General features: G+C 36.0%; 2 protein-coding genes across 4 annotated transcripts; both read right to left on the bottom strand.

Moving 5' to 3' along the window:
- Positions 1-37: 37 nt before the first annotated feature.
- On the bottom strand, positions 38-7607 carry cln3 (CLN3 lysosomal/endosomal transmembrane protein, battenin). Its single transcript, XM_052552224.1, has 15 exons — positions 7308-7607; positions 7186-7219; positions 7007-7103; positions 6526-6600; positions 6323-6402; positions 5946-6031; positions 5788-5860; positions 5052-5195; positions 4801-4961; positions 4446-4498; positions 3894-3962; positions 3716-3771; positions 1088-1181; positions 555-695; positions 38-454 (listed from the first exon to the last, which is right to left on the bottom strand). The coding sequence occupies exons 1-15, from the start codon at positions 7351-7353 to the stop codon at positions 338-340; spliced, it is 1326 nt and encodes a 441-aa protein (XP_052408184.1). The 5' UTR covers positions 7354-7607; the 3' UTR covers positions 38-337.
- Positions 7608-11038: 3431 nt separating this feature from the next.
- Positions 11039-15880, bottom strand: LOC127953560 (fructose-bisphosphate aldolase A). Of its 3 annotated transcripts, none has more exons than XM_052552748.1 (7): positions 15725-15880; positions 14124-14242; positions 13766-14032; positions 13439-13599; positions 12369-12627; positions 12039-12238; positions 11039-11554 (listed from the first exon to the last, which is right to left on the bottom strand). In XM_052552748.1, the coding sequence occupies exons 2-7, from the start codon at positions 14233-14235 to the stop codon at positions 11459-11461; spliced, it is 1095 nt and encodes a 364-aa protein (XP_052408708.1). In that variant the 5' UTR covers positions 14236-14242; positions 15725-15880; the 3' UTR covers positions 11039-11458. The 3 variants fall into 3 exon arrangements, with proteins under 3 accessions (XP_052408708.1, XP_052408709.1, XP_052408710.1); XM_052552749.1 differs by lacking the exon at positions 15725-15880 and adding an exon at positions 14656-14820; XM_052552750.1 differs by lacking the exon at positions 15725-15880 and adding an exon at positions 14660-14680.
- Between the last annotated feature and the right edge of the window lie 435 nt (positions 15881-16315).

Raw genomic sequence — 16315 nt, forward strand, 5'->3', positions numbered from 1 at the left:
TGATTTTCCAATAGGGCTCAAGAAAGCCACACACAAGAAACTTAAGAATTTTTTTTTAATACTGAACAAGAATGATTTCAGAAAGCATTAAACACTTGATTCCAGGATTTTGAGTTACAAAGATGATAAAACTGACAAACTAAAGCATAATTTATCAAAAAATGTTTTGAGTTAATAAAAATGTTGTTAGAGCAGGGTGTCAGTAGGTAGAATGACGGTCAGATCAATCAAACCATTATTCATTTAAATAAGAAAATATTAGTCCAAATGGAATGTAAAACATAAAAAAAACAACACAAAAACTCTCTATCTTGCACAAACACACATTCTCATTTGCTCATAAAGAGCAGAAATAATGGTGCACGGGGAAGGCGGCAGCTGCAGAAAGAGCGATTCCCAGACTGTCGCCTACGCTTGCCGCAGCCATGGCAAACTCTCTCTCGCGCTTAGCGGTCTGTCAAAAAACACAGCATACGACAATGCATTAGAAACCACTGACTGATCCATGCTGATCTAAATCAAATGAACGAATGGCTGGAACGTGGTTCACGTACCTCCTCGCGGATGAAAAAGAAGGTATTTACGTAGGCTGCTCCTCCCAACAGACCCTCATAGAGGATAATAATAAAAACCACCCATGGGTTTGGCAAGAACTGGTAGTACACAGCCAAACCCAACAGAACAGCATTCAAACACTGAGAGAGAAAGAGGAAACCACGTCATGAAGAGATCTTTAATAGTGTCTGATATTTACAGTTTTCACAGTTTTCGCTTCTCGTTTCTTTGTGTAGTCTATGTTATTATTATCATTTTTTTTCCATTTATTATACAATTAACAAAAGCAATACAGGCCCTAACACTAGCTTGCTCTATTCTATTTCTATTCTTCGTGTTTTATTTTTATTTATTACATAACTAAAAAAAAATATTTCTTTCTCCACTGTGTTAAACTGTGACTTGTTATAGCTCTTGCATATCCTTGCTCTTTTGTTGAAAGTCGCTTTGGATAAAAGTTTCTGCTATATGACTAAATGCAAATGCATGTATTAGTTTGTTTACTGTCTTGTGGTTCAGTCTAAGATCTCACCTGTAAGAGAGACATAAGGAAAATTTTCCTGATCTTAAAACAGACGAGAGACGTGCGGGAAACAAACACACCGATCTGGTAAAGTGTCTGATACCTGCAGAGGAGAAATAATGAAGCACAACTGATATCGTTGATTTTAAGAATCCCAAGACTGCAACTTCTACCAAGGTGACTTGGGATGTTCACCCCGAAATAAAAAAATTCTGTCACCATTTGCTCAGCCTCATCAGATTTCAAACCTAAAAGACATTATAAAACCTAAAAGATTTGAATAATTGTCTCAGGTGTTTGTTTTTTCTTGACCATACAATGAAAGCCTGTGGTCACTAAAACGGTTTGGTTTCCAACATTCTTCAAAATTTCTTCTTCACTGTTCTACAGAAGACTGAAAGTCATAAAGGTTTGAAATACTATGAGGATGAGAAAATGATGATTAAAAAAAGATGATTATCCAGGCTTGGGGTCTGTTTAAGAAATATGTTAAAAACATGTTTTATTATCCAACCTAGACTAAACATTTTCTCCTGCATTATCAAACTTGTTTTATTTTTCCTCAAAGTTTATGTAAAGTGGCTATATTCCTAAGCCATGACTGCAGAATTGTACCTTGTTTTATCATTTTAATAACTGTTTATTTAGTTAAACAATCTGTATGTATCTATATTTTACGATTTCTTTTGTGTAGTTGTGGATGATTTACTTTCCTTTTAATGTCTCCGTAAAACTAAACAGGGTTTAAAAATTAAGAAATAAAGAGTGAGTTCTTAAACTTCGTTCTATCTTCAGGTGGACTTTTGATTGATCCAAAATATATAGTTGTGGGCAAAAATATCAGCCCCCTTGGTAAATATGATCAAAGAAGGCTGTGAAAATTTATCTGCATTGTTAATCCCTTTGATCTTTTATTTAAAAAAAAAAAAATCACAAAAATGTATAATTTCATTGGATAATAAGAATTTAAAATGGGGGGGGGGGTACAATTATGAAATAAAGGTTTTTCTCAAATACTCGTTGGACACAATTATTGGCACCCCTAGATATTCTTATGAGTAAAATATCTCTGAAGTATATTCCCATTCATATTCACAATTTTGAGCACTCCAGCATGATTATAAACATGAAATTATCCAGCTATTGCTACATGTTTCACAGAATTATAAAGAGGAGGGAAAATAAAGCCCAAATGCCCTTAATCATCCATCACACTGAGAAAAACCAAAGAATATATTTCTGATGTGCAGCAAAAGATATTGGGGCTTCACAAATTGGTGAAGTGGCTTTAAGAAAAGAGCTAGAGCAGTGACAATTCCTATTTCCACCATCAGGACAATAATTAAGAATTTCCCACCAACAGAAAATGTTAGAAAACTGCCTGGAAGAGGACGTGTCTATATCGTCCTAATGCATGGTGAGGAGGTCAGTTTGAGTGGCTAAAGACTCTCCAAGGGTCACAGCTGGAGAATTGCAGAAAATAGTTGAGTTTCTGATCCAGAAAACCGTAAAAAAAAAAAGTCAAACAGCACCTACATCACCACATGTTGTTTGGGAGGGTTACGATAAAAATTCTCCTAGTTCATCCAAAATAATTATAATAATAATCCAGCATATTCAGTTATCAGACACTACAGGAACTTCAAATGGGACTGGCTTCTATGGTCAGATGAAACTAAGAATTAGCTTTTTAGCATCAAACACTCAAGATGGGTTTGGTGAACACAGAGATAAAAAGTACCCCATGTGTACAATGAAATATAATGCTGTGTTTTTGATGTTGTGGGCCTATTTTTGTGCTGCAGGTCCTGGATGTTTTGTTTAGACACATGGCATCTTTGATTCTATCAAATACCAACAGATAAAAAATCAGTAAGTGACTGACTCTTATCTTATAAAATCTTATAATGGGCCATGTTTAGACCTTCCAACCATACAATAACCCAAACACAAACCTAAAAAACAATACACAAATCTTTTAAAAATCTTACAGTGGGCCATGTTTGGATCTTCCAACCATACAATAACCCAAACACAAACCTCAAAAACAACACAGAAATGGGTCACTGAGCTCAAAACCAAGCTTTTGCTACAGCCATTCCAGTCCTCTGACCTGAACTCTATAGAAAATGAGAGGAGTGAACTGAAGATGAGAAGCTGGGAATCTAAAGGGTCTGGAGTGATTCTGGATGAAGGAATGTTCTCTGATCTCTTGTCAGGTGTTCTCTAACCTCATCAGGCATTAAAGGAGAAAATTTAGACCTGTTAAACTGGTAAATGGAGGTTTAATAAAGAATTCAGTAAAAGGGGGACATTCATTGTGGCCAATGTGTATTAGAGAAAAACATTTATTTCATAATGATATTTTCCACCATTTTAAATTCTATTTATCCAATGAAAGGATACATTTTTGTGAAATTTTTAAATAAAATATCAAAAGGATTAACAATGCAGATCAATTTTCACAGCCTTCTTTGAACATATTTACCAAGGGGGCCGATATTTTTGGCCATGACTGTACACTGCCTATCAAACGTTTAGGTGAGCATAAAATACTTAAGAATCTTAACTGAACACAACACTTTTAAAGGTTGTGTGTCATTCAAAAACACCAAGTCAGGAAGTGATGTGTCTTACCAGCGATACTGTTCTGCGTGTGAGAGACGGGAGTCAGGGAAGTAGAGCAGCTCCAACTGATTTTGGAGAGATGTATGGATAGATAAACAGTGACATTCAGTGTCAGTGATCACAGATTGCTCTATTACGGTCTCGCTCTCAGTGACTTTTCACTAAGACTGTGACAGAAAACACTCACCAGTCCCTGGTTAATAAAATACTCAGCAAAGTAAACCACGCCAAGAGGAATAATAAACTTCAGCAGACCCTGAAAGAGATCACATGGACAGGAACACACTGAAAGACCACAGACTCGAAGAGGAAGTGCATTTTCTGACTGCAGCACAAAAAGGTGCAAAAAAAAAAAAACAATATAAACACACATACAACGCTAACTATTTTCACATGACTAGCTGAGAATAACACATATTATCACGGTAACTCTATACATTTACGCTACTATAACAGTAATTATTAATTTTTTGGGGGATATATTAACAGTAGGAAATTGACAAAATATCTTAATGGGACATGATCTTTACTTAACATCCTAATGATCTTTGGCATAAAAGAAAAATCTATAATAAAAATCCCACCCAATGTTTTATTTGCTATTGCTAAAAATATAGCGACCCCAGCGACTTAAGGTTTTGTGCTTCAGGGTCACATATATTAAAGCAGACTCAATGTCATTAAAGCAGACAAGAAACACCAAACTAAGGACAATATACAGAAACAAAGTAGGTCTAACCTTAATGATATATATTTGGTCAGTGAAGGACAGGGGTCTGATGTTATTGTCCTCTGTCAGAAGGAAAAAAAAAACATGGTTTATGATTATCATACACAACATTATGAGCATGTAAAGTTGGTAACACTTTATTTTGATAGCCCACTTTAGACATTCAGCTAAGAGTAAGTAACTTTGCAGCTACATGTCAACTAGCAGTCCTTAGAGTATTAGTATTCAAACTGTCTGCTTAATATCTTAACACTTTATATCTTAACCGTAGTTGCACAGTTACTTATAGTGAGTAGAATGTCTAAAGTAGACTTTCCAAATAAAGCTGCAACAATGCAAGCATCGAGTTCCTAACTGTACACACCTTGCTCTTCCCGAGTTGTCTCGGCATCCTCATCAGTATCGGTCTCTTCCTCTATTAAAGGACGCCTCTCCTGGGAGTTTACCACTCTGGAAGTGCTGTGAGCATCCTGGTGCCGCCTCCACTGTGGAAATGAGGATGGGAACACCAGGAGAAAGAAATAGCTGAAAGAAATCATAAGAGGAGAAGATACATCGATGCAGTGAATCTTCATTATAGACGCAACACCAGAAAGCTGAGGAAGTTCTGCTGACCTGACAGCCAGAATAACAGGCACAACCAGCATGATCCATAACGTAACCTGAGGGGTCAGACCAGCCTGTGTGAACGCAGAGTAGAGGAGAGCTCCAGCTACCCCTGCTGCCCCCGTGCCAGACCCCCAGCCACTCAACACATCCCTTAAAGAGACAGAAACACATGCAAGGTACTGATAGACAACAGAGATCAGCGGCTAGAGAGCTTTTGAAATGTTTTTTGAAATAAATCTTTTTAAAGGCTGCATTCATTTGATCAAAATATATAGTAAAAAATTGTACAATCTTATTATCACCATTACATTTGTTACAAATTATTATTGCATACTTGCAAAGTAAAAATATTGAAGAATCTCACTGACCAATAGTGCATACTGTGCATAGTGTGCAAATGTTCTGCATTGCATAAAATGCCTAGATTTCAGAAAACGTGAGTATTCAACGAAGCAAACTAGAAAACCATTGCACATAATGCAAGGCACTAAATTAAACCTTCTATTTCCAGCATAACTGAAACTTTATTGCTTCTCATTATTTAGCCAGACTAAAGTTTGTTTTTAAAAAAACAAACGAAAGCAAAATAACTGCTGTAATTACCGCAGATACCAGCTGAACATGCGCTTAATGATGCCTTTCACTTTCACATAATGTTTTCAAAATCAGTGCATCCTGTGCAGGTACAACAGTGTCTTAATCTAAACACATCTTAGATAAATGGGTTTCTAGGAGGCTTTACCTGCTGAAAAACACAGAGAGGGAAAGAAAGGAAAGCTCCCCCAATCCTGAACTAATACTGGCAAAGATGACACCTGAGGAAAAATCCAAAGATTCATTACAGCGTTCATCAAATCTCAGCTCAGAAGAGGAATGCACACACACACACACGCTCATTACCAAATATGCTCATCAGTATAGTTGAAGAGAACGACACCATCAGGAAGCTGACTACCGCCGTGAAGAAACACACCAAAACACGAAATCTGTTCGTTATAAAAGTGGAAAGAATACATAATTATTATTAAATAAGAAATAACACATTATTATTAATAATAAAAAGGGAATAGCTCTTCTGTAGTGTTCCACACTGTAAAGGCCAACCAACTTAATCAGACTTCGTCCCTTTTGACCTTGATTTCTCAAACTATTCAGAGTTGACAACTCATTTCTTCTCACAGTATTACATCTTTTATCTAAACAACTAAACCAGTTTCAAAATGCTGATGGATATTTGCAATTAGATCTCAGTAAAGACATGCTTGTGTCAACTTTACCCATAAGGCACTTTGTGTATATAGAAGGGTGCTGTGAATTTGATTAGGAGGGTGGGTAATATATCAGCCAACAGCACGGCCTAGAAACAGAAAACAAAACAAAACAAGGTGTCACTCCCTGAACAAATATTCCATCTTGCACTTAAATGTGGGATAATTCTGTACAGGTGAAACAAAAAAAAAGAAAGACAGGGCAGACGTACTGCAGTGGACACAGGACTGCAGTCAAAACGGCTGCTGTTACTGATCACTATGTTAGTCCCATTCGGAGCAGGAGTCTAGTGAAAGAACAAAACCAAAAACAAGAAACACTGACTAGTAAATTTTGGCAAAAAAACATAAAGAAGTAGACATTAGCATACTCTTAAAAAGAGTACAAGTGGACATAATACACGTAACAACATATACTTACGAGTGTAATGTTTTCAGAACTGAACTAAATGAAACTGCACTGTAGTTTACACAATTACATGACATGCAAGAAGTATGTAATTTATATGTAATTTCTTTATTGCTTCTTTGAAATATGGTTTAAAAAGTGTACTGACAAGCATTTAAAAGGGTTAATAAACAACCATGAAAGTGTAAAGTATTTAAGTAAACACAAGGGATTTGAATTACATTTAACCAATATTATATATATTTCAAGTATACTTGATAACACTAATCATGTAAATGTCTTACAGGGGTCGTTGCGTTTTGAGATTCCTGTTTTTGTAAGATGTCATGCGCTGCACTCAGCATCACCACATATGCGAAGTTATTGCAAAGCCCCAATAACCTAGATAGAGATGATAAAGATCACTGTACATATTCTGTATCACTTATTTGACTAAAAGTTAACAGCGGATTGATTCACTTACCAAAATCCAATCCAATTCCTCCAGCGTTGACGACCTGGAGAGACACAGATAAACACATCTCAACATAAAACTTATTTATCATAAAATTCTGTCATACAACAAAATGTCAACAGACATGTTACCAGTGTGGGCTGTATCGATGGGGTCGGAGTTTACTGCTCGATCCATCGCGACCTTTCACAGCGAAAAACTGTCACAGTTAAACTTTATATATCTCTCGCTATTAGACGATAACGGCAGACAACCATGAACATTACAGATTCATTAAAAACGGCCTGTCTGTATGTCCATAGCGCATCCGGTAGCGATGTTACGTCAGATAAACATATAAACAGAACAACGAATCCTTTGCCTTCCACTTTTCATTTTGACAAGCACTAGCAATAATCACAGCAGCAGTAGCGGGTGCTGCACACAAATACATCCGACCGAGCGCCGCCACGCGTAAATAGTTCCCACTCACACTACTGTTCTCAATGTACAATAGATGAAGAGCTCGTTTGCAAAAAAACAAGAAACAACAACAACAACAACAAAACAATCAAACAAACAACTACAAAAAAAAAAAAGATAAGAAAAAGATAAAAACTCAGTTTTTAACAAAAATAGAATGTTTTTATTTCCAATTAATCTCAATCAAACTGCAGTTGTATTATTTGTAATAATTAATCAAAAACAAGTTTGGGTTATTTTGATTAGGTTAAAAGTTACTATAAAATACAGATAACGAACACAATAAAAACATGACAACGTAATAAAAAACGTGATTTTTGAACATTTTAAATCTGTTTTTGCAAATAAACTCTTCAGATGTACATACAGGTTTTTTGCATAGCTTTAAATCATACTATGTTATGTACATATATTGGGTAATTCTAGTTATAAGAAAACGTTTGTCTTGTAAATCTTGTAAATGTGTCTATTAAATTCATAATCACATCTAGTACATTTATGCCAAGAAGGTCTATAAATAACTGAAGAGAGCGATCAATATAGGATTCATCTCAGTTTCAGGTTAAAGGTTTATGATTATACATTTTTCATTTTTGCTTATGTTATCAGATGTTTATTTAACCTGATCTGTAAAAGTTGTGGAAAATGATGTCACCACATCTGGTAGCACCACAATATATGCCACAGTCGCAAGGCCTACACCATCCTTAGCTGTGACATCAGTGCAGGAAAAAAATACAAATAAAAAGTGATTTTCATTTAATATATTTATATGAATGCAAAAACAAAATAAAAACAACAACAAAGCACCCACATCACTGGAAAAACTCTCAAACAGGGTGCTTGACAAAAAATATTGATAATGAAAAAAAAAAAGTTGGTAGGCTCCAAAAAAAATAAAAAAAATGAAATAAATGAAAATAAAATAGACTGCAAAATGTTTAATATTCTGACAGAATACACAGCTATTTTAATTATGAACTAAGAAATGAGAACTGAATGATGTTTAACAGACCAACCAGGCCTAACCATTCCATTCTAGAGCCTGACTTCCTGTTTTCTACAGGAAATATGTCAGATATCACTGAAACAGAGAAAACATCAGCACAAAAAAAGTCACAGGAGTAACGCAAAGTTTTTAGTCAGTCAAAAAAACAAACAAACAAAAAAAAAAACTTACAAATTAGCTCGTGCTACAGTATGAAGTCTTTTGGTGCATTTCCACATAGTATTTTTTCTAAATCTGGCCAAGTCTTTTATATTTTCATTATTTAAGAAATGTATTTTTTTTATTATTATAATTTGTGTTGCATAGCCTTTAGGTATTAAATAACAATACCACTACTACTACTACTACTGCTACTGCTAATTTAATAACTAGTTATAGTTAACACTGCAGCAAGGGTGTTTCTAATACAAAAGCTGAGAGAGTGACAGTAAAATCCTTTGGAAAGTTGTGGAAAGCTATCATGAATGTTTTTGTTTTGATGTTGGAGCAAATGGGAATGCAAAAATCATTTTTGCTGTTATCTCCCATTCACCACCATAGACGTTTACACAACTATTTATAGTACCAAATAACATTCATATATTACATTAATAAAAAAAGCAAAATTGTTAAGCCCGTTAGTGAATACACAAGACACCAAACAAAACACTCCTGACAACATCACTGTCTCCATCTGCTGGCCAGTCTTCAGAAATGCTAAATTCTAAATACTAACTATTCAAGATTCAAATTTCAAGATTTTTATTCGTCACATAAAAAATTATATAGAGCATATATAACCAGATTTATGGATTATATATTAAGATTCTAATGGTTTCCACTACAATTAAAAAAATACAATTAATACCTTTAAGAAATACAATTAAAACCTAACAAACCATCAACTTTTAACCCTTAAATCCATTAAAAAAATTTCATGTAGTGTGTTTTGGGACATTTAGTAAAAATAAAATGTTTAGTAAACTTGACACTAAAGTTTGAGTAAATATTTATTTGTCCATCTGACAGTAAAATTAAAATGTGAGTTTTTTAATAAACTTAGGCTAGCTGAAGTTCAGGTAAATGTATTAATGCCCTTCTGACTAGGAAAATGGTATAGTCTGAGTCTGCAAATCCATTAAAATAACATACAACAACTGCAAACAATTCAATTTTCATGTTGTTTTTAATTGATGCATAAGTCTCAATTTTAATGTAATACACATATTACACATGTGCAACGATAATAATGTGTTCTGATCTATAGTCGTAACATAATATACACACAGTATATCATAATAATATGGTTAGATTCTATTAATATCCAAGACTGTGCGCTTAATATGTAGCTCTGCTTGACACATTTTTGTATCAGGGGTCCTTTTTTCCATGTCTCCGTCACCTAAGATAGAGGCCCCTGAAAAATGTTGAAGACCCCTGTTTTAGACAACAGGGGCAGAGCTGTGTAATCTGGAGTTGCTTCGGGTGATTTTAGCTTGGACCGAAACTCTGCAGGATGGTGATCCTCCAGAACCAGGACTGAACACCTGACCTCATTATCAGAACAAAGCCTCATTTTCAAGTTCATTTTGAATGTTTTCTTGTTTAAAATTGTTGACAACTAAAATTTATTTTGCACCTGACCAACATTTAATCATAATAATACATTTTAGTGACATGTATTTATATGCTTACTACAGTTGATTATTTTGTTAGGGCACATATTTTGGCATTATGAAACTGGCTACAAGCTGAGACAAGGGAGGATATTTGCATGCTGGGACTTGCTTCAAAGATGGATTTTATGAACCACCAGATGGCGCTGTTTACGACACTCGCGAAGCTTCATTTGCCCATCACTAGAGCATTACAGAGGGACATAAAGGCTTCTGCAAGTAATGTGTCACTTCTGAAACCACTATGAGCTCCTCGTCATGAACTCAGACAATACATCTACTGCCCGCTGCTAATAAACTGAGCCAAATACATTACAAAAATAATAGATAATCACATTATCTTAATGTCAGTCAACAGGGTGTTAAGGAAGTGTGAAAGATTTAAAACTGTGTAATGTAACTTAGTCTCATTCACTGAAATCACATGCTTTGGCCAGTTTAATATTCACCCTTTTTGCAACAATATTTATAGATATTTCAATATCTCAGAAAGCAAAGTTTATCAAGAATCCTTGACAATTACAAAACCGCTTATGGATAATAACCTTGCAAAGCAGCCGAGATTCTTCCTAGGATGATAATCATCTTAGAAATGGACATTCTTGCATCTGAGTTTGTTCACAAGGTTCAGAAGATGAACAGACAAATATTCAGAGAAATGTTCCAACAGACACGGACACAAAACCCCACAATGATGTGATGTCTGGATAACAGCATGAAAGAAACATAAATCAGGTTAGCAGTGAAAGATACTTTAATGTTTTTTTTTCCCAGCGTGTATCATATTAAACAGTAACAATAATAATAATAAACCACTGAAAGGTATATGTGCTTTGTGCAAGTCAAATACAGTCATTATAAGTACTGCAAGTACAAGAGCAACGTTTCTCTACAGAGGTAAACATTACAATACATCGGAGTGCTATTAAAAGAAGGAAGAGGGAGGAGATTAGGGCAAAAACATTATTATATTACCATTAGTCTTTTTAAGTATGATTTCTTAGTTTCATAGTTTTGGTTTCACACAAGGAAAGTAACAAACACTAGAAAGAAAAAGGGAATGGGTCAAATGATGAGTTCAGAGTATAGATGCGTCGGGGTTCATTGATTCTTCAGGAATATGATGAGGATTGAAATGGAAAAGGCTTCCTGGTGATTAGTAGGCATGGTTGGCCACGAAGAGAGACTCTCCAGCAGCAGCACCCTTATCTCCTGCGGACACGTACTTCCCAACACAGGCCTGGCTGTTGTTCTGAGACAGAAACACAACAACAGTTGGTTTAAAACTTTCACATATGAAACGCTAATCCTCTTGAACAAATTACTTAATGTTCTACAATCAAGAATCTCATGTAATAAGCAAAAAAAAAAAAAAGAAGAAGAAAAAAAAAACAAAAAAAAACACCACGTTTACATGATAATAAAAATACTGTATAATATACACATACATGGTAAATTAAAAATAAATATACATACACCATTTATAATAAATAATGAAAAGAACATTAATTATAATTCTAAAATTAATTATACACAAGTCAATAGAAAAAAAGCAAAAATTTTTCTAATTGCAGTAAAAAAAAAAAAAAAAAAAAAAAAAGCTGCCATTTTGTTTCAAAAAAGAAAAATATGATTTTTATTTTTGGAAACAAAATGGCAGCTATTTTTTTTTTTTTACAAAATTTCATATAACCAGATCAGTCTCCAGTAGATGATCTCAAGGTAATAAAACTTACGAGAGCTCTCTTTATGTACTCCTCCTGGCAGGCCTTGCCGTTCTCCTTCTTGCCGCCCCAGGCTTTGAGGGCGGAGGCCTGCAGGGCACGACCGTAGGAGAAGGTCAGGGCCCAGGGCTTCTGCAGGGGACACTGGTTGATGGCGTTCAGGTTGAGTGAGGCCTCCTCCTCACTCTGGCCTCCAGACAGGAAGGTGATACCTACATCAGGGGAAGGGGTGTGGTGTGAGGTTATGATACTGCACCATGATGATTACATGCTTAAGAATTTCCCATAGGTCTGTGATAAGATAACGCCTCAAGAGTGAGTAACTGCGGTCGCTTTACTAACCAGGCACAGCGGGAGGAACAGTGCGGCGAAGAGCTGAGACTGTAGCCATTGCGACCTCCTGAGGGGTGTACTTCTGGGAACACGAATGTCCGGCGGTCACCATGTTGGGTTTGAGCAGAGTGCCCTCCAAGTAGACATGGTGGTCTGACAGGGCCTTGTACACAGCTGCCAGAACCTTCTCGGTCACATACTGGCACCTCTTCAGGTCATGTTCACCATCAGGAAGAATCTCAGGCTCCACGATGGGCACAATGCCATGCTGAGGAGAACGGTGACAATGAAATGATCTGAACTTATTTTTATTACAAATTCATATAATAATCATTAATTATTTTTATATTTGATACAATTTAAAGGTGTTTTTGACAAGTCTCATGTTCACCATGGCTGCATTTATTTGATAAAAAATACAGGATATTGTAAAATATTATTAGTATTTAAAAGAACTTTTCTATTTTAACATATATTAAAATGTCATTTATTTCTGTGATGGCACAGCTGCATTTTCAGCATCATTCCTGCAGTCTTCAGTGTCACATGATCCTTCGGAAATCATTCTAATATGTGGTAGCACTTTATTTTAGTGGCCAATTCTCACTATTAGCATGCCTATTATTATTATAGGTTGTTTATTAGTTCTTATAAATCACTTATTCTGCATTCCTAATCCTACCCCAAACCTGAACTTATCAAGTACCTTACTAACTATTAATAAGCAGCAAATTGGGACTTTACTGAGGCAAAATCATAGTTAATGGTTTGTTAATAGCGAGAATTGGACCATAAAATAAAGCGTGACCTAATATGCTGCTGCACAAGAAACATTTCTTATTATATCAGTGTTGAAAGCAGTTGTAATGGGTAATATCTTTATGGAAACGGTCCTTTTTTTCCCCAGAAAATTCAAAAGAACAGCCATTTATTTGAAACAAAAAATATATAAAATTGCAATATTATAAATTTATTTATCTCCTCTTTTGATCAATTGAATGCCTCTATGCTGTATAAAAACATTATTAATAAATAAATAAAAACACCGCATGGATATAGAGTAGCTGTAAGTGTCTCACCATCTGGCAGATGCTAGCGTAACGGGCGAGCACATTGGCGTTCTCAATGATAGCCAGTCTTGAGGGGGTTGTGGGGGTGATCTTCAGCACACACCTCCATTTAGCAAAGTCTGCCCCGTCTTTCTTGTACTGAGCGCAGCGCTCGTACAGCCCATCCAGACCTGCGAATGAGCATTTAATGAGTCATAAGAGAGTGACTGTGACCATTCAGTTCTGGACAAAGTCCATCTAATTACAGCATTTAAGTGGATATGAAAGGTTATAAAATACCATGTGCAATTATACTAGCTGATAATCTTATTTTATAGACAGTGATGGGATTCTCACCTTGTGTGGTGGTCTCTCCATTGGTGCCAGCCAGGGGAACCACACCCTTGTCCACTTTGATGCCAACCACCATGCCCCTCTCCTTCAGGAGCTGGGAGAAGAGTTTGCCATCATCGGTCTTCTGGTAGAGGGTCTCGTGGAAGAGGATGACGCCGCCGATGCAGGGTTTGACGCGGTCGTCAGCGGTGAACAGAAGCTGGCGGTACAGTCTCCTGTTCTCCTCTGTGTTCTCAGCATTGATGCTCTGGAACCGCTTGGCCACGCTACCTGCACAGGAACAAAGAGACGAGACGATAGATTAGATTAGAAGAGCAAATGAATGGGTTACTAACAAACACAAACGGAATGGTTTAATTACCTGTAGACTCATCCGCAGCCAGAATGCCTTTGCCAGGAGCAACAATCCTCTGAGCAATCTCGCTCAGCTCCTTCTTCTGCTCCGTGGAGAGGAATGGGTAAGCGTGAGGCATCTTGACTCTGTGGAGGAAGGTGTGGGACACAAATACACATTAATATGACCTCTGAGAATAAATCGTTCAGAGCACCAGTACAAACACATTACAAAAACATTCGCCAAGTAATGAATCAGGTGACTGTTAAATCAACACCAACGAGTCTGAGCAAGAGTTCAGATATGGGTGCGTACTTAAATCGTAAAGCTTACTAAAAGCATTGATTTTTCTTTCTTATAACCACTTTTTGTTAGCTTCTTCTCGACGGGTTTTGATGCAACGTGTCCTTGAGATACAAACACGCATGACCTTGTGCGGCTCACGTAACTGTTACCTTTGCATGACAACAGAAAAACAGACTAGCGAGTAACTAGCATCGTTCAGATATGTTTGATTTTACTTGGATGTCGGCGTTTTATAAGAAGAAAAAAAACTCACCTACTAAGTGGACGTTAAAGGTGCGACTGTTTCCGAACCACACTTTCCGCGTAAACCACGTTATTCTGAGTTAGAACGCAATATAGGAAGGAAATTATCAAGACGTTTGACAGGAGGACAGCTGGACCAATCAGCACGCGAGTCTTGTTTTGATTGACAAGGCGAAGAGACGGTGATTGGCTGCTGTGAAGGTTTTATTACAATCAGAGGCGGGGTAAATGTTCTTGATACGTGACAGATTTCACATGCAGGAAATAAAGCTGGATGTGACGTTTTGATGTGCTCCATTGAAGCGAATACATATGACCTTGTCGTACGTGTGCTATTATTTCAATGATTTTAGGAGTATATCTAACAGGCTATAAACTAACACTAATGATTGTTTTCCTTTAATAAAATTAAATCTGATGTTATATTATATTGCTTCTCTGTCTACTGGACACTGAAAAACACCTCAACAAGAGGCTCTTAACATTCCAGTAACAAATCTCTATCACCCTCCGTATAAACCAAAGGCCAAATTAAATATAGACAGTTTGATGGATGAAAGCCAGTGGTCCAGCTGAACATTATACAGCAGGTTGTGTGTTGTGAAAAGGGTCCTAAAAGGGCTCTTTTGGATGTTGAATGCCAAGCAAAGTCAGTAAAGCTGGTTAAACATAATTCACGAAAAAAAAAATACATTGTTGAATGGTATTTTGTATTATAAGCTTAAGTACATTATTTAGAGAATTAAGAATGATTTACTGATTAAATACTTTAGTCACTGGCTAAATTATGAATATATTTTTTTAAACAACTAATTATTATTGTATATTATTATTATTATAAAAAAATTATATTTATTAGTAGTAGTGCTGGTGGTATAAATAATAATATTGATTTTGATATTGATATTTGAAATAAAAACAAAATCGTGGAACAGTAGAAAATAATTTGCAAATGGCTTTAAAAAAAGAGGTAAAGCCTACAAAATAAAATAATCGTATAATATAGTACATAGGTACTGTATTTCTGCAATTTACATTTTGTACTACAGAATAAAAGAAAAGAGCATGCACATTTTTACCGTGTTTTTGGTTGAAGTGATCAAGAGATACTCCCCAAATGAAGGCAGAGGAGGTCTGGATAGTCTGTGACATCCGTCTATTTCCAGATGACCTGTATTTATTCAGACGAAATGACCTTTGACATTACGTGGGTTTGGCTAATCTTAGTAGCAGGCAAACCCACGATGCAACCGGAGAAGGGCGATGTGACATTCATGCACACTGGCATGCAGCAAAGAAAGGTTAAAGAGAAAGGCTGAGAGTGGCACACACATGGTATACGATGCATGAATTACAACATGCATTAATGCAATCCCTGTTAAATGATGCAAAGGGGGGCTGGTGGTCTTCAGATGACTATAATAATCTGAATGAAACTTCTGCATGATGTTACCTCCTCTATCTATGAGAATACTGTCTTTCAGAAAAGAGCTCTACTGTCATGAGATCTTCTGTCATGACCTTTCATCTCTCAAACATCTTCTCTACTTAATCGCTGTAATCAGCAAGAGCTACACTTTAAAAAAATAAAAAATACCGGCAACTGTGGTTGCCAGAACCTCTCCATAAAAAAGATTGTAGCAACATTTTAAGTTTTACAGACTTAACTT

The sequence above is a fragment of the Carassius gibelio genome, chromosome B3 (assembly GCF_023724105.1).
Source record: "Carassius gibelio isolate Cgi1373 ecotype wild population from Czech Republic chromosome B3, carGib1.2-hapl.c, whole genome shotgun sequence".
NCBI classification, from domain to species: Eukaryota; Metazoa; Chordata; class Actinopteri; order Cypriniformes; family Cyprinidae; genus Carassius; species Carassius gibelio.